Raw genomic sequence first — 21,265 nt, forward strand, 5'->3', positions numbered from 1 at the left:
GCATGGATACGTTTGGAAGTGGGCCGGATAGTGGATATTGTACGGAACTGGTAGAGGGATTGGTTAGCTTTAGCGAGCTAGCTGGTATCACAGCACTGGGATTGAGAGGCTGACGCTGTTGTTTTATTATAATAGTAGAAGAAAATAAGGTATGTTATCCATGTGGACATGGTGTTTCGTGGTTTTCTTTTGCATTTACGTCGAGATATTTAAAAGCGCCTATGTTAGCGAAGCTAACCCGGTAGCGACCTCACAATGAATGCCAGTGTTTATGTGTCTATAAGCGTTAAAGGTACCTTAGAGACTATAAACTCAGTTTCATTCTTATGCTGTTTGCTTTAATGTTACACTTCATATAGAGAGCAGTGCTAACCCTTGGATGTCCGATTTGTGTTATTATAATTAACTCCACACATGGTGTGTGTGTGTGTGTGTGTGTGTGTGTATATGCAGGGGTCCATGGAGGAGTCTGGAAATATTACTGTGACTGTTAAAACTCTGGACTCTCAGAGCAGGAGCTACACAGTCCGAGGAGAGGTGAACATGTCAAATATCGATTAATAATCCATCCATCCATTTTCTGTACCTCTTATCCTTCAGCGTCATGTGGAACCTGGAGCCTATCCCAGGGAGCATGGGGCACAAGGACAGGGTGCCAATCCATCGCAGGGCACAATCACATACACATTCATACACTACGGACACTTTGGACACGCCAAACAGCCTACAATGCATGTCTTTGGACTGGGGGAGGAAACCCCCGCAGCACGGGGAGAACATGCAAACTCCACACACACAGGCCACGGTGGGAATTGAACCCCCGACCCTGGAGGTGTGAGGCGAATGTGCTAACCACTAAACCAAAGTTAAAAAGACAACCAGTCACTGTAATAATAATAGAACACCTCCTGGGCGTGCTCAGTATCGTCTAATTAAGGACTGCCTCCTCATTTGCATGTTGCACACGGAAAAGTGAAAAGAAATAAACGTGGAAATAAATACATGCGGGAATAAATAAATCCCAAAAATAAATGAACGCATAAATAAATAATAAAAATAAAGAATAATAAAATAAAGAGAGAGGCATGGAAAACATAAATAAATAAACATTTTTAAAAGAATCAAAATAAATACAGAAAATAATAAATGAAGGAAAAAAGTAATTTAGAATTAAATGTATTTAAAAATGAATTACATATGTTTTATCAAGTCATTTTTTCCTTTATTTATTTTCCTATTATTCTTTGTCTGTTTATGTATTTATTTATATATTTATTTATTATTTCTGCAGGTTTGGTCCTCCATAGTTTCAGCGAGTTTGTGTGTGAATGTGAATGATGTGACTGGTGCGTACAATACAACCAACTCCAGAGGGCTAAACACTGCACGTCAAAATCACTCAGATTACACAAACCTGTACTGTATAGTATAACCGTTTCACTCTCAATCTCTAGTCAGCGTTGAAATTTGAGGAGATCAGACGTCAAACTATCGGGAATGTTGGAGAACGATGCAAGAAGATAACATTACTGTATTTGATATTACAATATTTTGACTAACGCCTGAACCCGTCTCTCCTCTCAGTGGACGGTGCAGGAGTTTAAGGAGCACATTGCCTCCTCGGTCGAGATCCCAGTGGATAAACAGAGGCTGATCTACCAGGGCAGGGTGCTGCAGGATGACAGGACACTGACCGAATACAGTAAGTTTCCCTTCTCACGTAGCAACTCTTCACTGAGCTGAAGATTTCATCTGACGTTACGCTTCAGGAGAACCTCTGAACCTGGTATACACGATAATCAGTTCTACACTATGCTGATATTCAGGGTTGTCACGATGATAATGAAGATGATTTCTTTGTATTTAAACCCTAATAATTTAATATGATGATTCAGCCTGGTTAGACACAGATTTCTTGCACTTTATTTTATTATATTGTTTTAAATCCGCAGTATCAGAGGCATACATGTTAAATTCATTGACAAAGTCAAAAATATGGATTGCCAATATTTGTTCCTATATGGTAGAACCTAATTATAAAAACCTTGGGGGAAAAAAGGTTTAATGGTTATTTGTGTTTGTAATTAGTTCATCATGTCCTGCTAGTTAACATAACATTATTAAGGTTGCATATTAGGTAGCATTATTTACTAGTTGGCTGTGTTCATCAGCATCACACCTCAATATTAAACTTAATCTCAGTAAAAAGCTAGCAATTGTGACAGATAGTGTATAGAGATTTAATTAACCTATTATTGAATATAAAATATTCTGGACAGAAAGAATACTAAATAGTGATGGCCGATTTCAAAACCCTTCTTCATGAAGCTTCGAAACCTTTGCGAATCTTTTGTTTCGAATCAGTGGTTCGGCGCATGTATCACATTGGGTGAGTCACGTGGTTCAGCAAATGAGGCTTTGTTCCGTCATTACTGTTTTGAAATGTTTCGAAATGTTGACGGTTTTCCACTAGAGGGTGTTGATCTCCTGGTGAACCAAAGAACCAGTGTTTAAATATATCATTTGAACTGTTTTCCAGTCAGTTTTATTATGTAGGTTTATAAAACTGAAATGATTCAATAGGGTTTGTACTGATCCATGGTCAGTGGATGCCTTGTTAATCATCTGACATGAAATCCCTACAAATTTCCTGATTTAAGTATAAAGAAGACATGGCAAGATTATGTGGGTTATTATGTAGGTGAGAGAGAGAGAATTTGGACAGTTTTGCATTTATTAATCTTCATTTTTTGTGACCAAAATAACGTACAGCCTACAGGTTATAAAACCAAGCTTGTGTGGTTATCAGACAGATGTTAAAAACTCAACACATTAAAAAAAAAATACCACAACAATAAAAATACCACAAATTGTTACATTTTTAAATGTGGACAGGGACACTTCACCCGGGATTCGAACCAAAGGCAGCAGCACGCCAGGCGAGAACACTCTCCCACACGTCCTTGTTTGACACAAACAACATTAGGTTATGGGTTATAATTCGTCAATGCTTGTCTGACTCGTCGTCAAGGTTGTTTCAGGTCAACACCTGCAAGGGACCACTAGGTGTCACCGTGGAGACGGGTGTCGGATTGTTTCGAAGCCACAACCCGATACAGCACATTTAGTCCAACTGTTTCATGTCAACACTCTTGCTCTTTCTCAGATGTTGATGGGAAGGTCATTCATCTCGTCGAGCGGGCTCCTCCTCAAACCACGCAGTCCGGAGGTGGAGGAGATGCTGTGTCTGGCTCATCAGGAGGAGTCGGAGAGGCATCATCTGGCTCGACTCCTTCGTCTACCTCCACCTCCCAAGGAGTGCCACATGACCGCAACGGTAACAGCTACGTCATGCTGGGCACCTTTAACCTCCCGGTGAACATCCTGGACCCCCAGCAGATTCAGGTTACTATATTTATAGTCTCGGACATCTGAATCAGTGAGTGATGGTGCGCATGGGAAATAAATGTATGAACTGGGTAGAAGTAGAAACGCCATCACACCTACGACGATTTACTATGGCCCACAAGCTGAGATTTTATGTTTGTACTGTATCGAGAAAGAATACGCATAATCTCTAGGTACGTGTCAAAAAAAGATTCTGTATGTGTTGTCTCTGCGTTTAGATGTCTGTGCAGCAGATGATGGCTGGTGTTGGGGAAGGAGGGCGAAATGCCAGAGTCAACACAAGCACTGGGGTAAGCAACATGTCTACAAAGCAGTACCATCTTAACACTTTGTAATTAGAGGTAGGCGATACGTAAAGAAAGTTTCATCTTGTGCAGTATGTATCTCAGGATTTACTTTGGCTAAAAGAATGTCAAGGAAATAATGATGGTTGCTTGCTAGCTATCTAGTTGTTTGTTTATTGATTTATTTCTGTATTTATTTGACTCACACAGCATAAATAGTATTGCATTAACCACACAGGTGTAGACACTCACTCACTACCCGCTCGTTCTCCGTGACTCCGCACGTGCTTCACAACCTGTGCTCAGCTCTTTTAGTAAGAGTGGACATGTTATAAAAGTACTGACTATATCCTGAAAAGCACTCGATCATTATTTTTCGCTCTAGTTCATCACTCAGGGGGAAAAGAAAAAGGTTTCAGTTGTCTGTATTTGAACATACAGTCATTAGGTGCGTCCCAAATCACATACTTTGCTAATGTAGCGGGAAAGGGGAGGGGCTACCAGACGGTGACGTTGGCTCGGATTTGCTTAGAATCCAAACCGGAAATGTTGGGTTAATAAAAAACTGTTAGTCTTGCATTTGAGACTACCTTTCTAAAATTCATACATTAGACGGTAGAGCATATAGTGCATAGTGTAAGTGCACAGTGTATAGTAGGTCATTTGGGACACTACTACTGTCTATATTTCTGCTCTGCTTTGTTGTTCACGCACACCACTTGATTCATACTGGTTTCCATAGATTAAATTCTTTCTAAAAGCCTCAATCAAGGTTTACTATATCTTTGGAGAATTTAAGAACTAGTGGGTCACAGGTAAAATACTTAATGTGTCTTTATCTAATGATTTGTTACCAAACTTGCAATGTTTTAGCTTGTTTATAATGAGTTTTAACTAAAATGTTATTCAGAGCAACGGATCTGTGGATGTGCGTATTAACTTGGACCAGTCGGCTCAAAGCGAACCGAGGATAAGGCTCCAGTTGGCGGAAAACTTGTTGCGAGAGACTCAATCTTTAATTAACAGACTGGAGGTGTGTATTTTTTTCCTGGCGTTTGTAAACAAGCATTAGAAATGCTTTCTTTTCTACTAAATGTAGTCTTTGTATTTTTCTTAGGTGAATCTTGTTATAATTATCTTGTTTCAGGGTCCTCAACAAGCGAGTGAAGGATCCAGCCAGCAGGTGCCTGCAGATTCCTCTTCATCCGCGCAACCAATGGACACTTCCCCACCTCCACCTCCTGCCTCTTCTTCCTCTTCCTCCACCTCCACGCAAACAGAAGGCCCTCCTCACTCTGGACCAAAGTAAGAAAACCTCTCGCCCTGTTAGATAATTAAAGGATTATGACACGAGCTACCTTGTTCCTTCTGTAAACATTTTGCTCACATAATCCTCTGCATAGTATTTATTGACTGCCCCAACACCTGCCATTATATGAGGTGCCAAACTGGACAAAAGTGAAGAGAATAGGGAGGCCGAGTGTGTCCGCGAGAGGGAGGGAAAGTGCGCGAGAGAGACCGAGTGTGTCCGCGAGAGGGAGGGAAGGTGCGCGAGAGAGACCGAGTGTGTCCGCGAGAGGGAGGGAAAGTGCGCGAGAGAGACCGAGTGTGTCCGCGAGAGGGAGGGAAGGTGCGCGAGAGAGACCGAGTGTGTCCGCGAGAGGGAGGGAAGGTCCGCGAGAGAGACCGAGTGTGTCCGCGAGAGGAAGGGAAGGTCCGCGAGAGAGACCGAGTGTGTCCGCGAGAGGGAGGGAAGGTGCGCGAGAGAGACCGAGTGTGTCCGAGAGAGACAGAGTGTGTCCGCGAGAGGGAGGGAAGGTGCGCGAGAGAGACCGAGTGTGTCCGCGAGAGGGAGGGAAGGTGCGCGAGAGAGACCGAGTGTGTCCGCGAGAGGGAGGGAAGGTGCGCGAGAGAGACCGAGTGTGTCCGCGAGAGGGAGGGAAGGTGCGCGAGAGAGACCGAGTGTGTCCGCGAGAGGGAGGGAAGGTGCGCGAGAGAGACCGAGTGTGTCCGCGAGAGGGAGGGAAGGTGCGCGAGAGAGACCGAGTGTGTCCGCGAGAGGGAGGGAAGGTGCGCGAGAGAGACCGAGTGTGTCCGCGAGACGGAGGGAAGGTGCGCGAGAGAGACCGAGTGTGTCCGCGAGAGGGAGGGAAGGTGCGCGAGAGAGACCGAGTGTGTCCGCGAGAGGGAGGGAAGGTGCGCGAGAGAGACTGGTCGGTCTCACACACTCGGTCTCTCTTGCGTACTTTCACTTGTCGTTCTGTCTCTCCCCATTCACTTCACTTTTGTCCAGTTTGGCACCTCATACCATTACACTTCCATTTTAAGTGCTTTTACAGTAAATTCACATTTTTCTATTCTTTTCTAAGTACAAAGGAACGAGTTGAGGTTCTTGTCTGTGGTAATTAAACATGGACTACAGATGCAGTAGATATTTATCAGGTTGGGAAAACACTGCAGTTATTCCTTTAAACCGTACCCTTTACTGCACTTTATCGTTAACATAAAGTGTTTGTGCTATAAAGTAAAGCGGTCGTGTGCTTTTGTGAGGTCAAACCAAAAACGTGAGAACAGTGCCGTTGACTCTCTGCCTTCGTCCGTGTCCTCAGTCACCCAAGCCCTTCAGAGCTGATGGAGGTGCTCTCAGAAGTGCGGCGGGTGGAGGAAAGGCTCCGCCCCTTCATGGAGAGAACTCATTCCATCCTGGGAGCAGCCAGTACTGCTGATTACAACAACAACGTATGTGCTACAGTCCCTTCTTCTGTTTCAGATTTTGCCTTGTTTCATGACTGAACCTTTTCAGGAACCCAAGGAATTTTTGTTAAGTATAAACCCATTTCCTGTGTCTGTCCTTTGTGCGACAGACACAAGAGCGCGATGAAGACCAGCGCACCCTCAACGTAGTCGGCGAGTCCCTTCGGCTTCTCGGCAACACCTTGGTCGCGTTGAGCGATGTACGGTGCAACCTGGCCGCACAGCCTCCCCGCCACCTACATGTGGTTCGGCCCATAACCCACTACACGTCACCTATTGTGCTGCAGAGCGCTCTGCCCCATATACCAATACCAGTGAGCTGTCTTTCATATGTTTTAATAGTTACTATTAAAAGTGCATCAGGGATTCATTGCAAGATTATTTTAACGTCGTGGTTCTCTGCTCTACTGTTCCACCAGCTATTGTTGGACTTAACTATACACTTTTGACTCTTCTTCCGATTCAATTTCCTGATGTCGTTTTCGATAGATGAACATCGGAACCGCTGTTACAATGACCTCTAATGGCAGACAGGCAGGTGAAGGTCAGCCTCAGCCATCTCAACCGTCTGGCCAGTCAGAGGAGCAGGATCAGGCACCGTCCTCTCAACCCAATGGAGCCAATCAGATGCCTGGTCAGGGGACGCCTCATCTTATCAGAATCACTCAGCAGACCATGGAGCCTGTGGTGATGATGCAGATGAACCTGGATGGTAAGTGTCTGATAACTGCGTGTGTGTGTCGGGGGGGTGGTGTTGTTTTTAAATCACACAACTTTTAGTCTAGCCATCCATTCCTGGTCTGAAACTATTCAAGTGTCACAAATTCTGGAGCAGAAAGACATGCCAATCTTTCCTGGTTCATTCGATCTCGTATTGTTGATCCAAATCCCTATAGAGGGGGAATGCTCTCAGACCTGGATTGCGAGGCATTGGCGTTGACGCTAGCCACTGATCTGTGCATTTTTGTGCAACAGATTCAGGCAGTGGAGCTCAGGCCCCAGGCCAACAGAATCCCAACGCTGCTGGACAGACTGGTCAGTGTCCACTGCTCCTCACAGTGAACACCAAACGCAGACACGCTGACATTAACAGGCTTTAACGCAGCAATATCCAGGGTCTATGAGTTTGTGATGGCTTATTTGCAACAAACATCTTTACTTGCAACATGTCGGCTGTCACTTTAACATGCTACATTACCCCGTGTACTGTAGAGCTCTCTTTGGTAGCGAGGTGTAGTTTAGTTTTGTTTTGAACTCTCTTTTGTCCTTCAAAGGCTCCACCCCACCCATGCACATCCCTGGCTTGCCTCCCGAGTTCATGCAGGCCATCGTGCATCAGATCTCCCAGCAGGCTGCTGCTATGGCCACCGCAGCCTCAGCTGGTCACCACGGACATCAGTCAGGCACTCCTGCACCAAACGCCTCAAACGGAGAAGCACCAGCTGCTCCTCCACCACCTCCACAAGCCAGAGTTGTCATCACCCGACCCACCTTTACCCCACGGATTCCTCAGCCTGCCGGCACCAGGACAGCTACCATCAACCTGCGTGCGTCGGTACCACCCACCACCGGCCAACAACCTGCACAGGTGGGGAGTAATCGCAGACGTTTTGTTTGGTTTCGACATGTCCTGTTTGTATTGTAACATTAATAGGATAATATAACCTTTCTCAATGTCTTCACTAGGGCCCCTTGGCTAATTCTCCTCTAACTCAGATGGTGAGCGGTTTGGTCGGGCAGCTGCTAATGCCGACGCACACAGGTGAGACTCTGGTTATAGGCAGGTTCTACTCCTTTAAAACCCACAGCACGTAAATGCAAAATCTTCCTCAAGGTCCGAAGAATACTGTAGGCAACACACATCAACCGTGACAACCATGAATGTGAAATCGTGAACAACAAGGATCAACTATCAGCGCCGTTATCTAGCCGAGCCTCATCTACCTTCTCGCGCTTTGATAAATTACTTGGGGCAGATGCTTGGGGTGATCTGTCCAATCAAGCAGGAGCCACACCTGATAATCAATCAAAAGTCAAGATAGATTGATTTACACAGGTGGAATGGAAACCTACAGCGACTCTGGCTCTTCAGCTAAAACACTAAAAATGTCCTGTTTTTTCACCAGGTGATCAAACATCCACTGGCTCTTCAACCCATTCGTTCTCCTTCTCTACCTCGTCCTCCTCCTCCTCCTCCTCCTCAACTGTTCCTTCCTCATCAGCCAATACATCTACACCTACCTCTTCTAACACTACCAGCACAGCCTCCACGGGCCAGTCACAGAACGAGGGTCCGGATGAGAACTTGCCCCACCTGTTGGGCTCTCTCTTGGGTGGGGCCGCAGGAGTAGGTGGGAGTGTTTCCGGAGGCTCTCCTTCCATTACAGTGACGATGCCCGGTGTGCCGGCCTTCATCCAGGGCATGTCTGAGTTTATCCAGGTCAGTGTTGATTTCATGAAAATGTACAGAATTAGAATGTCATGAGTACCTGCAAGTAAAGGCAATTCATTTTGACAGATACGATTAATGCACATCTCAGAAAATTAGAATGTCGTGGAAAAGTTTTTTTTTTCCCCATAATTTAATTCAAAAAGTGGAACTTTCATATATTCTAGATTCATTACACATAAAGTGAAATATTTCAAGCTTTTTTGTTTTAATCTCGATGATTACAGCTTGGAAATCAAAAATCCAGTATCTCAAAATATAAGAATTACATTCCGTAAATTATTGCTCTTTTACCTTACAACCTCATCAGATACATTTCACATCGATTGAAGAGTTTTTACAGATACAGAGAACTTCTGTCCAGTTATTTACAAAAGCAACACTAATTTTCACTGTGTGTAGATCTACACAAAACTCATGTTCTTCCTGACTTCCTTCCAGGCCAATCAGCCTGTGTTTCCTCCTCCCCCGAGCCAGCAGCCTCAGCCTGCTTCCTCTGCTCCATCTGGCCCGTCTCTGAACCCTCCTCGTCCTCCCAGCGGAGGAGGGGAGACGCTTAGCCCAGAGCTGTTCACAGGCATCGTGCAGGGCGTGCTGTCCACCATGATGGGTTCTCTAGGAGCCGGTCAGGGAAACAGCGAGAGCATCGCCCAATTCATTCAGAGACTTTCTCAAACCAGCAACCTCTTCACTCCTGGAGCTGGAGATGCTGTGGGTGAGTGAGTGGTTGTAAAGTTTAGACATGCTCCTTGATATGTGTGTATTCTCCCGACATTGTTAAAGAGAATCATGTCTATCATTTATCATTCCTATTTCCTCTGTCTTTGTGACAGGATTCTTTGGAGATTTGCTGTCTCTGGTGTGTCAGAGTTTCTCCATGGTGGATATGGTGGTGTTGCTGCATGGCAACCCTCAGCCTCTGAGTCGTATCCAGCCAGAACTCGCTACCTTCTTCAACGAGCACTATCTCAATGGACGAGAGCCTACTGATGCCAATATTGCTGTAAGACTAGGATATGCCGCCTGCTCTGGTTCTCTTGTGGGGAAGCCATCTTTACAATCCCATTAGCAAGCTAGAATGATTGTGCAGAATAATGACAGAGTGCATATTATCTTTACTTTCTAGGGGCTAGTTGTAGGCAACAATTGCCTACGTCAGTAAACACTGTAAGGAATAAAACACGACCTGTGTACTGTTATAGAAAAATAATCAGTGACAGGGTGGTGTGTTGCTTTGCGTTGGACCGTTATCCCCCTGAAACGGATTATTTTCCTCAAAGCGTTCTGTTCTGTTATAGGATTTTCCCAAAGGTGCCCCTTCCCAATAATCTATCAATTTAATAGATCGTTTCATTCTTAAAGTGTCTAGAAGTCCTTGAGCCTAATGACACTTTAACATTTCTCTTTAGACCGCTGCTGAAGATCTCATCAATGGACTGGAGGAGTACATCGCTGAGAGTTTTGTACGTCCGTATTTAAATCGTCTAAAAGCTGTGATTTCGAAACTGTTTCACTTGAACAGGTGGCTGATATTTTCTCTGGTTCATGTGATTCAGTCCACAGTCACAGTGAGAGAGGGAGTGGACATCATCCAGACTAACATGTCCTTCCTCAGACAGCAGTTCACCCGCATGGCAACGCACATTCTCCGCTGTACAGGTACTCGCATCTAGAAGTACAACGCAACGATTTAAACATGTTGTGCTCAAGTTTTTAATGATGCTGCTGTGGTCGTGGTCCTCACAATGAACCGCTTTTAAAGGTTATAATTTGTTTGGTTATAATAACACTCATAACCCTTGATGCCTGGTCACTTGAATCAATGGAGTTGAATCTAAATCTCAGTAGCTTAAGAGTGCAAGTATAAATAACGACACCTCGATTTTGAAACAGTCATTTTACAACCCCAAGTCCAAAAACGTTGGGCCTCTGCCTCTCTAAGATACTCTTTTTCAATCATGTTACTGACCTGTTGCCAATTAACCTCCAGCTGTTTCTGTTTAGTAACACTTACTTTTCCAGCCTTTTCTCGCCCCTGTCCCAACTTTTTTGAGCTGTATTGCGGCCATCCAATTCAAAATCACTATTTATTTTTTTTTCTTAAAATGGTACATTTCCTCAGTTTAAACATTTGATGTTTTCCATGTTCTATTGTGAATAACATGCGGGTTCATGAGATTTGCGAATCATTGCATTCTGTTTTTATTTACATTTTACACCGCGTCCCAACTTTTTTGGAATTGGGGTTAAAAAAAAAGTAGTAAAAGTACTGTTAAAGGCGCATTACACCATACAAGATTTGTCTTAAACAAAAGAAAAATCAAGATTAGGTCTCTTATGTAGTTAGGTTTGACATTTGAATTATTATTATTATTATTATTATTATTATTTTACCCCCAGTCAGTTTTCCAAATGAGTTTTCTCAGCCACGTAGTACACCTGTGCTGAGGCCATGGATTAAACTAATATTTCTTTATCATGTTTTAAATATCTTCCAGGTTATTTGTACACATAAGTAATAAACAAAATCGAATATTGCACCGACAATAAGATACCGAATCATTCAGATCTCCATTTTAACGCCAGGAAGTCTTAAGCGTCTAACGAATGCCTACTTGTTCTTTCCAGATCACACGTTTGGTCCTCGCTTGCTGTTACTCTGCACTCAGGGTCTGTTTGAGTGTCTGGCTCTCAATCTGTACTGTTTAAGAGGCGAGCAGAGGGCGCTTACGGCGGTCATCAACCATCGCATTGTTAGTTCTCCCGCACGTCACCTTATACATATGCGACCGATTCACCCGAAACCAAAGTGCTTATTTAAGCATTCGTGGTCCTGCTTGGTTCATTTTAACCCAGCTAAACTGGATGCGTGTGTGTATGTACGCAGAGAAGGATGTCTGCAGAAGTAAATCCCAGTCTAGTGAACTGGCTGACCAGTATGATGTCCATGAGACTGCATGTGATCCTGGACCATAACCCGGTTACAGAGGACCAAATCCAGCATTATGTTCTCTACACGCAGGTCAGGTTCTCATACATCTGTGCTTCAGAATACCGAAAGCTTCATTTGTGCACGCGTACGGTTCTGAATATATTTCTTTATCTCCAGCCTGATTCTGACGCGAGACTGGAGTCGAATACAGAGACAGTCCAGCAGACGGAGAGCCAGAACGTGGAGGTGAGAGCAGATCGCATGCAGGAGATCTCTGTTTGATTAGTAGTGCTCTTTGTGATCTTCTGGTGGTCACAAAACAACAATATGTTGTTTTAAATTGTCTTTGTATCATTTACAGATGTCTCCAGCACCTGCCACCACTGCAGAGGAGGCCATGGCATCTTCAGGAGAGAGAACTGACACTAGACAGCCAGCTCCAGATCTCACGCCTCTTCACAGGCCATCCTCGGTAAACACACGCGAACCTGCTGGAATGGCAGCTAATGGGAGGGAGGGGTCTGGAGCGGAGGCGGAGCCATGGGCAGCAGCCGTCCCACCTGTAAGACTTATAAGTGCTTATAATCTTCTTTTTTTTCCCCCCCTTGCATTATCATAAATCATTTAAAGCTGAATGAGGAAAAGGTGTAAAAGGTGTGTGTGTGTGTGTGTGTGTGTGTGTGTGTGTGTGTGTGTGTGTGTGTGTGTGTGTCAGGAGTGGGTGCCCATCATTAGGCATGACATGCTGTCCCAAAGGAAAATAAAAGCTCAGCCTCCGCTGTCTGATGCTTATCTTCATGGAATGCCGGCTAAGAGGAGGAAGGTAGACGCTAATATAAAAAATATATATTCATCAAAACGCTTTGTTTTTATATTTAGCAGCTGTCATATATAATATAAAAGCAAGATATTTAGATTTTGGCGGGTCCCCCCCTGATTTCTTACATGTAGCCAGAGTGCATTAATGACAATAAATCAATAAGTAAGTTTTTTGTTTGTTTTACAGTGCTGCTGAAAATGATCTCTCGTATGCAGCGCATTACAGAAGCACAAGAGGTATTATACTCATTCTAGTCTGTGTTGTGTCTGATTGATAGACTGCTCAGGGTGATGGACCGCACCTTTCTCTCTCCGAGGCCGTGACTGTCGCTGCCCGAGCAGTAGGAGCACGGCCCATCACTACACCAGACAACCTGCAGGGGGAGCTGGACACACCAGAGCTGCAAGATGCTTACGCACAACAGGTGACCAAAAAAAAACAACCAACCTAGACTAGCTTGACGTCTTCTTCGCGTGGCTGCGTACGTTTAGTGACGGGTGGACCAATCACGAGCCCCGGGCACCCAGGACAAGCAGATTGCTTTTTAAAAATGTATTTATTTATTTTTTAACGATTAGTTTTCTATTTGTAGTTGTTCAGTGAACATGTAGGTTTAGTAGTTAATTAACAGATGAATGATAGAAGCTGATAGATAGCTTTTAAGAAAGTGTTTACGAGCATCTTTTTTCTCCTGTCCAGTAACCGGAGAGAGAAAAACGCTGTGTCGAAGAAATGTTTTTTGTTTTTTTTTGCTCGGTATGTCTGGTTAAAGTCTCACACTTTCCTGATGGTTTATATGTTTTACGGTTCAGCAACACTCAATCAGTTCGGCTCCTGCAGCACTACACACATCAACCAAGGATCCTGACGTTTTCATAACAATTTACACCGATCATGCTGTTCAAAAGTTTACACCCCCCCCTGCTATTAGTGTATTGTGTTGCCTTCTTGAGCATCAGAGAATGTTTGCACATTTTTGTAATAGTTGTGTCCCTCAGTTGGATCTCGACATCATAAAGCCGCTGCTGCTGGAAAGGGGTCAAATATGTAGGAGATGCTGGAAAAAGCAAAGAATATGCAGGATTTTTCTGAAGAACAGTGGGTATTATAACTGCTCAGGACAAACAAGGGACTCATGAACAACTCTCAGAAACCATAAAAACAAAACAGTGAGAAAGCGCAAGAGTTGGATGCTGCATATTTAATTCGTCTACGAGAAGTTTTGTATTCATGAGTAGTTCTCCATTTTGTTTTCCTCTCTCTCAGATCAAGAGCGACCTAAGGAAAAGAGTCGAGGAGGATCCAGACTACAATTCTCAGCGTTTCCCAAACACGCACAAGGCTTTCTCTGAAGACTCCTAATGTCATCGTTCAATTTTTTTTTTTGCACATTATTTCAAGCTCAGCTGAATTAGTTAAGTATACGCTCTGTAGTCAGTCAATAGAGGAGCTGGATTCTTCTGTGAAAGGGGCCGAACACTTATAATCTTCACTCGTCGTGCAATAGCCATCGATGGCTATTTATTATTGTACCTGATGTCTCACAATGATGTTTTCTTTTAACGGATTTCTGCTGTCCGTCTGACTTCAGTGTGCCGAAACGTTGGAGGATCGGTCACATTTGTGACAACTGTATAAAAGATTTATACATGCATTGAGGCACCAATAAGGCAAGGGCTTCACGAAGAGGAAGAGTTAATCTAATACATGTAGAGGTCTTAGAAATGCCCATCAGTGGCTCAATGCCAGTCAACTTGTAGCATCAAGCTTTGTTTGTATTGTAAAATAGATTAACATTGTTGTAATGACTTGTTTTAATAGTTGCAATAATAGCAGCTATCATACACCATGTATACATGATGTTAAAAAAAAAACATTCTGGCTCGTTCACCCAAGTAGGTCTATTTGTAATTTTCAATATAAACAAACACATCAGGCTGTTATAAATCCGTTCACTCAGAATGTGTATTTAGCGATAGCAGAGCAGTCGTGTGTAATTCCAGTCATCCAATTAAATCCAGCGGCCAATCAGTGTCCTCAGTTTTAATTGTCGAGATGCATACCGATTGTGACCGTGATGTTCCACAGCAGCATCCGTCCCAAAACTCAACATTTTAATCTACATGTAACGGAATCAGTGTTTAAAAACTTCTTTACTTTACAGTGTCTGATTCATGATGTAATAAAATCCGTTTTTCATTTTTATTCTTGAAAAACTAAAGAAGTGGCTGTTTTTGTTTATTTACGCTAGAATTTCCCCTCATCTAAACAGCTACAAGGTCCGATTCCTGCCCGGCCCTGTGTGGGCGGAGTTTGCATGTTCTCCCCGTGCTTGCCCAGTCCAAAGACATGCATGATAGGCTGACTGGCATGTCCAAAAGTCTATGAATGTGTATGTGATTGTGCCCGGTGATGGATTGGCATCCCATCCAGGGTATACCCCGCCTTGTGCCCCATGCTCCCTGGGGTAGGCTCCAGGTTCCCCGTGACCCTGTAGGATAAGCAGTATAGAAAATGAATGGATAGAAACCACTACTAAATAGAAAACTGCCTTTCCTATGTTTTGATCATGATGACAACAAAAAACCACCAGATCTGAAATGGTAAACAGTGCCTGTACACTTTATTATCCACACCAGAATTTGAGTTATTGGCAGCAAATAAATAAATATAACATCAGACCAAAGATTCAGTTTCCATGTTGATTTTTGGGGGATCATTGAGCTAAATTTTAAAGTGCAAGCTGTAGAATGTAGGACGTGTATTGCAGTTTCATTTTTTTTTCTCCTGGAACTTGAATCTGCAATGGTTTTCAAAATCTTGTCAAAGAACACAAACTTGGCTCTGAACATAACACTGATCAGTAAAGCAACACAGGCTAATAAATTCACATATTTATACAGAAGACAATCCGACACAGTTTTACTCACGCCACCTGTATTATTCAATTACTTCAGCTGAAACACTGTGGCCAAAAGTATGTGGACACCTGACCATCACACACACTCGTGGTTCTTCCACAAAACTGGAAGCACATAATTGTATAAGATGTCTTTGTATGCTGTAGCGTTACAATTTCCCTTCACTGGAACTAAACCTGTTCCAGTATCACAGTGCTCCTGTGCACAAAGCGAGCTCCACGAAGATATGGTGTGTTAAGCTTGGAGTGGAAGAACTCGAGCGTCCTGCACAGAGCCCTGATCTCAACCGAACTGTAACACCGACTGCACCCCCAGACCTCTTCACTTATCACTAATGCTCTCGTGGCTGAATGAACACAAATCCCCACAGCCACGCCCCCCAAATCTAGTGGAAATCCTTCCCAGAAGAGCGGAGGTTATTATAACAGCAAAAGGAAAATAAATCTAAGCTGAGATGTTCAACAAGCACATATGGGTGTGATGGTCAGGTGTTCAGACCTCGCCGTATAGTGCATGTGTTATCTATACTTCGGAGATCGGTTTGCAAACCGGCCGGGAAATGAATCAACAGATCTGGAATCGGTCTGTGCAGTATCACTCATTTGGTACTGATTAGGAAAGCAAAAAACAAATAGATACAGTACAAGGCCATGGCTGTGTTTCATTCAGAATTATGGACACCCCCTTTTCTGTCCTTCATGTGCCTGTCACTGATTTTCTGGAAAGGCAAAAGCAGTTTACAAGCGAGAGGGATTATGTGCTTTAAGAGTGCACAGTCTACGTTGCCATTTTATCAGGTTAACCCACCATATAGGTGCACTTTACAGGTATAGACCATATTAGATATATACAGTTTGTTGTTTTTTTTTAAGGGACCACCCTATGACTACTGCTGCTGATGATTTGAGTGGTAGTCCATACTGACACGAGTTTAAACACTTCTGGATCCTCTTACCAAAGCTGCCCAGACAACCCCAGTGCCATGAAGACAATTAAAAAGACCTGTGTGTGATAAAAGTGCACTAGTCGATAACTAGACACCTACTGTGTGCACCCACAGCGATGGAACCTGATAAACTGCCAACGTCTGCACAAGACTCCAACTAGGGAAGGAGTAGTGAGTGTACAGGTGCATCTCAGAAAACTAGAATATCATGGAAACGTTCGTTTCCCACCACCCCACCCCCGTAATTTAATTCAACAAGTGGAACTTTTATATATTCTAGATTCATTACACGTAAGTGAAATATTTCAAGCCTTTTTGTTGTTGTTTATTGAGATGCACCTTTACAATGCAGTGAGTTCTTATCTTATGTCTAGGCATTTTCCATGCCATTCTAGTAAGATACTATGCTAATCCCTGATTTCATTTCTGTCCTAAAACAGTCAAAAGGCTACAGAGAGACACTTTTTATCCACACTGGGGGGTGAGCTGTACTCACGGACTACGTCAACATTGCTCAATTAGCAGTGCGAATAAACTATATGAAACACGGTACAGTGTTAATAACCGCTACAACACACTTTATGACGTGCAGTTACAGGAAACTGATCGGCGAGCGGGTGGCGTGATTACACAACGTTTCCACACTGTTAACAGCATGTCCTGAAGTCTTGTATTCCTGTTAAACCACAGCAATTTGCACATGCTTACTTTTTTTTTTCTTGCAGAGCCAAACCTTTTACTTTTTATCCGTTTACAGTCGCACTAAATGACACGGAACTTCTGCGAAACAACTTATCACTTTACATTTCACAAACTGCGTTGTCCTCTGTTCTGAATTTCTAAAGACTTGAGAAATGACGAATTCGGCGTTGCTGTGGTATAAATGATAACATTCCACTAACGTTACACCGGTCTGTGCTTTACGCTCCGTGTTACAGGAAAGACGAGCACTACTTCAGCTTACGTATAACAGGTGATTATAACAACTATGTGTACCGAGTAAGATCTCCTCTCATCCCCTGCCTTAAGCGAGCATAGCTGTGCTGACTTGTTTTAACTGTGCATCAAAACAAAACTTTCTTTTTTTTTTTAATTTTATTTTTTGGAATATGTCATGAGGTCACCGAGGGTAACTGCACCTCCATCTTACCACCCACCTAGTTCCTAGTTCCTCATAATAGGCAGGTGCAAAAAAAACAAACAAACAAACAAAAAAAACACACACAACAACCACCTTGTAACAGTTGCATGTAAATCTACATGTAAATCTTTACAGTTTGACACAGAACCTCCTTTTAGCCCCAAGTGATTGGTCTGCGTTTGAAATGCACGCTACTCTTGACAAACTCCTGCTAGAAATCTCCATGACTGTATTTAAGACGGTTGTTTTCCTAAAAGGTAAACGGTATTCATGACACGGCCCAGGTGGGCATCTTTTGCTTTTCTTTTATTTATTTTTTTTTATTGTTATGGTCACTGATTCTGTTCATTTATTATTATTTTTGTTTTAGAAACTATTTCGTTCAAGATCTTTTAGTCCATGGTAGATTTTAAGCAGTATGGAAGTAAATGTTGTAGCGAATCCTGCATCAACTTTGGGATGTCATTTGGTACAGTATCACTTAATATTCTACAGTTAAGGGAACGATTGGACTCGAGGACCGTGTTCATTTCTGGTTGTTTTTTTGTAATCCAGAATTAGGAACATCTGACTTCTCCGTATATATCGTTCTTCTCTTTGAGAATGGATTCTAGTCCTTCTCACCGTCCACAGAAACCTTACAGTTCTCTCTCTACCTGCGCACATCTGTGGGCAGTGCCGTGCCGTGTACGTGCAGCGTTCTTTAATCTTGAGCCTGTCTGAAGGAGGAGAGGAACATTGGGAGAAGATTAAGGGCTGGCCGGTCCTCTTGAAGCCCCAGAGCCACCAGAGCCCCTGCTAGCAGCGATGGCACTTTGGGCAGTACAGGTGGTTGAGCCTTCATTACCTGCACAAAAATAAACAAATAAATGAATAACCCAGCAGTCAGCATCAGAACAGCCATGACTCAGTCCGCTAGCGCTGCATTAAAAATGATAAGCAATTCAGACACATTTCATCTGGACAATTCCGTTTTAAAACCCTTTTGAGTCTGGTTGCTCTGTAGGTTTCCTTCCCATGTCGCCTCAGGGAGTTTTTCCTGCCGCTCTCGCCTCTGGCTTGTTCACTTAAGACGTGAATCTGGATTTCTGTAAAGCTGCTTTATGACAATGTTAAGAGCGCTACATAACTATAAGCTTTAACCTCACAGACTTGAGAAAGTCTTAAAAAGCTGGAGTTTTATCAGTCTTTCTCAGAGGTATTGTGGTTTTAGTCATCAACGATACCACAAGTTATTCACCGGTAACGCCTAAACCCAAATTCCTCTCTCTTAGAAAGTAGTCTCGTTGCTACAAGGACAAACTCTACAGAGCTTCATTGAACAATTATCTTCATGAATGAATTTCATCAATGTGTACAGACTGGATTTAGTGCTGGACGATTTTCAAGATTAATTTGGTTAATTCGAATTAATGTTTTAACACGATTTCCGTTTTACATGCATGTATGTACACTACCGCTCAAAAATTTAGAAATGGTCATTCTTGATTTTTATTTTTGTTGCACATTTTAGAATAATAAAAAAAGTCATCAAAACTCTGGAGTAACACAAATGGAACTATGGGAATTATGAATTATGAAAAAAACCCAAAATAAATCAAAATAATTTAGTATTTTATCATCTTCATAGTAGACCCCTTTTTTGCCTAGAATTTCCAGAAATGTATTCTTGCCACTTTCTCAACCGATTTCTTGAGGAATTTCCACGAGATGCTTTTTAAAACAGTATTAAAGGAGTTCCCACCTACGCCGGACTCTTATCGGCTGCTTTTCGGAATATTTCCCTCCGATAAATAAATAAATTTTTTTGTAAGTAAAATGTTAGTTTTCTAATGAAAGAAATGAATACGTCAGCACGATTATATTTTTGTCTACAACACCGATTTCAAACAATTAATCACACCCATTCAGATCAAAAGGTTTGTCCAAAAGTGTCTCCAAATGTTTGATGGGTCGTGTATGTCTATCTAGCTATCTATACACGTACATTTTCATTACATCCGCTATATAACGCTACTAAAAGTTTCATCTAATAATAAGGAAAAACACAGCCTTTTTTAACCTTGTAAATGCCTCCAACAACCTGCGCTACTCCCAAACACTGCGCATTTAGATTAAACCCCAAAATAATAAGATAAACAGGCAACAGACTTCGCTGAGCAAGAAGGCTAGCAAAAAAAAAAAAAAAAAAAAAAAAAGGTTCAAATATCACTTCAGAAATATGGAATTGGTACAGGTTTGAAAATTCAGATGAACAGTATAGGGCTGCATTACGTCCTAAGTGGTAATTCTCCAGTCGGAATTACGTGGTTTTCAACCTCGGCACGTTCGACAGACAAAGTGGGAAAACTGACACTGCCGGATAACTCATTTTATATATATATCTCTCTGATGTATATTCTCTTTCCCAAACTGCGACACGTGTATTCAGTGTTTTAGATTTAACAAACGAATATGTCTACATTGATTAATCTAACGCTAACACTTGTATACACAGTATAACTCATTTAAAAAGGTAAGAAGTTTTACTTTGTTTATTTCTGAGGTGTAGCCATGTTGACTTGACGTCACTCCATAAACAGGGAAAGAACTCAAGTTGACTTCAGTCGCGTTGGCATTTCATGTCACGAGGGGAAAAAAAAAAAAAAAAAAAAAACCAAAAAAAAAAAAACACCATGGTATTCGTTTACTCTGTCGAGAAAGAAGGGTTCACGAAGGGTTTTTATTTTTTATCCTTTATTTAAATATCCTTTATTTAAAAACTATTGTTTGCACTATTTGCAACAGGTGCTGTTACTATTTATATTATTTATTATTATTTATTATATATTATTTATTTATTATTTATAATCAATTCTGATCAATAAAAAAAACCCTTTATAAATAAAGTGCTTAATTTTTCCAACTGAATTACATAAGAAAGACATGGCGGCTGCACATACTCTACAATTACGGCAGACAGGAGTCTGGTCGGAAAATTGTGGACCGCTCCTTTAACGACTGAAAAACATGATGAGCATGAAGAGCAAACGATCAAAGGCTTTTACCTTTTCAACTTTATGACAGTGTATGAGTCCGTCAGAGCCCAGATAAAAGGTAGAGAATGCATCGAAGGTCCTGTGGCAAAAAAAAACAAAAAACAAACAGATGTTAAAAAAAAAGAGTCGACTTCTAAAGGTAAGTAAGTAAATTTTATTTATATAGCACGTTTAAACACAGCAAAGCTAACCAAAGTGCTGAACAGAGTAAGAAAAAGTTCAATAGAAAACAGAATAAAACCAAATGGAGACAGACAACAAACAATAATAAAAATGAGATTAAAACTCCTGGGAGAAGAGATACGCTTTCAGCCTCTTGTTCAAAAATTATAAGAGAAGGTGCGAGGCAGATATCCAGTGGAAATTGATTCCACAAACAAGGGGCAGCGACTGAAAAAGCTCTATCCGCCTTTAGTTTTTAAACAGGATCGATTGACATACAGAAGACACCTATCAGATCTTAAAAATCTGCTGGATGAATGTGCTGTGAGAAGATCTTTGAGATGTGAGCTTGAAGAGCTTGATCATTAAGAGTTTTACAGAATCTTAAACTGAATCCTAAAATGGACCGG

At 42.3% G+C, this 21,265-nt stretch overlaps 2 protein-coding genes across 10 annotated transcripts in view; one reads left to right on the forward strand and one right to left on the reverse strand.

Annotated features, from left to right (window-relative positions):
- Positions 1-18,168, forward strand: bag6l (BCL2 associated athanogene 6, like). 2 transcript variants are annotated; one of them, XM_017482419.3, is made up of 25 exons: positions 1-149; positions 454-537; positions 1,585-1,702; positions 3,167-3,405; positions 3,627-3,698; positions 4,603-4,725; positions 4,840-4,997; positions 6,302-6,431; positions 6,557-6,760; positions 6,936-7,158; positions 7,422-7,481; positions 7,721-8,034; positions 8,133-8,208; positions 8,573-8,886; positions 9,337-9,610; positions 9,729-9,898; positions 10,305-10,358; positions 10,452-10,554; positions 11,524-11,648; positions 11,783-11,917; positions 12,005-12,073; positions 12,189-12,389; positions 12,543-12,650; positions 12,925-13,071; positions 13,914-18,168. In XM_017482419.3, exons 2-25 carry the CDS (start codon positions 460-462, stop codon positions 14,007-14,009), a joined length of 3,591 nt encoding a protein of 1,196 aa, XP_017337908.1. In that variant the 5' UTR covers positions 1-149; positions 454-459; the 3' UTR covers positions 14,010-18,168. The 2 variants fall into 2 exon arrangements, with proteins under 2 accessions (XP_017337908.1, XP_017337909.1); XM_017482420.3 differs by lacking the exon at positions 7,422-7,481.
- The window catches only part of c12h6orf136 (chromosome 12 C6orf136 homolog), a 14,783-nt gene continuing 8,761 nt past the window's right edge, over positions 15,244-21,265 (reverse strand). For all 8 annotated transcript variants that reach the window (XM_017481313.3, XM_053684581.1, XM_053684585.1 and 5 more), the window contains 2 exons: positions 20,703-20,772; positions 15,244-18,502 (listed from right to left, as the gene is read on the reverse strand). In XM_017481313.3, coding sequence (XP_017336802.1) covers positions 18,359-18,502; positions 20,703-20,772 — 214 coding nt within the window. In that variant the 3' untranslated portion in view covers positions 15,244-18,358. The remainder of the gene's footprint in view (positions 18,503-20,702; positions 20,773-21,265) is intronic.

Source organism: Ictalurus punctatus, chromosome 12 (assembly GCF_001660625.3).
Source record: "Ictalurus punctatus breed USDA103 chromosome 12, Coco_2.0, whole genome shotgun sequence".
Lineage (NCBI taxonomy): Eukaryota > Metazoa > Chordata > Actinopteri > Siluriformes > Ictaluridae > Ictalurus > Ictalurus punctatus.

Excerpts from the sequence above, each read along its gene's own strand:
- bag6l (XM_017482419.3), top strand. The coding sequence starts at position 460 with ATGGAGGAGTCTGGAAATATTACTGTGACTGTTAAAACTCTGGACTCT. Across the intron at positions 6,432-6,556 it reads CTGCTGATTACAACAACAAC|ACACAAGAGCGCGATGAAGA; the intron begins GTATGTGCTACA and ends TTTGTGCGACAG. Across the intron at positions 8,035-8,132 it reads CCGGCCAACAACCTGCACAG|GGCCCCTTGGCTAATTCTCC; the intron begins GTGGGGAGTAAT and ends TGTCTTCACTAG.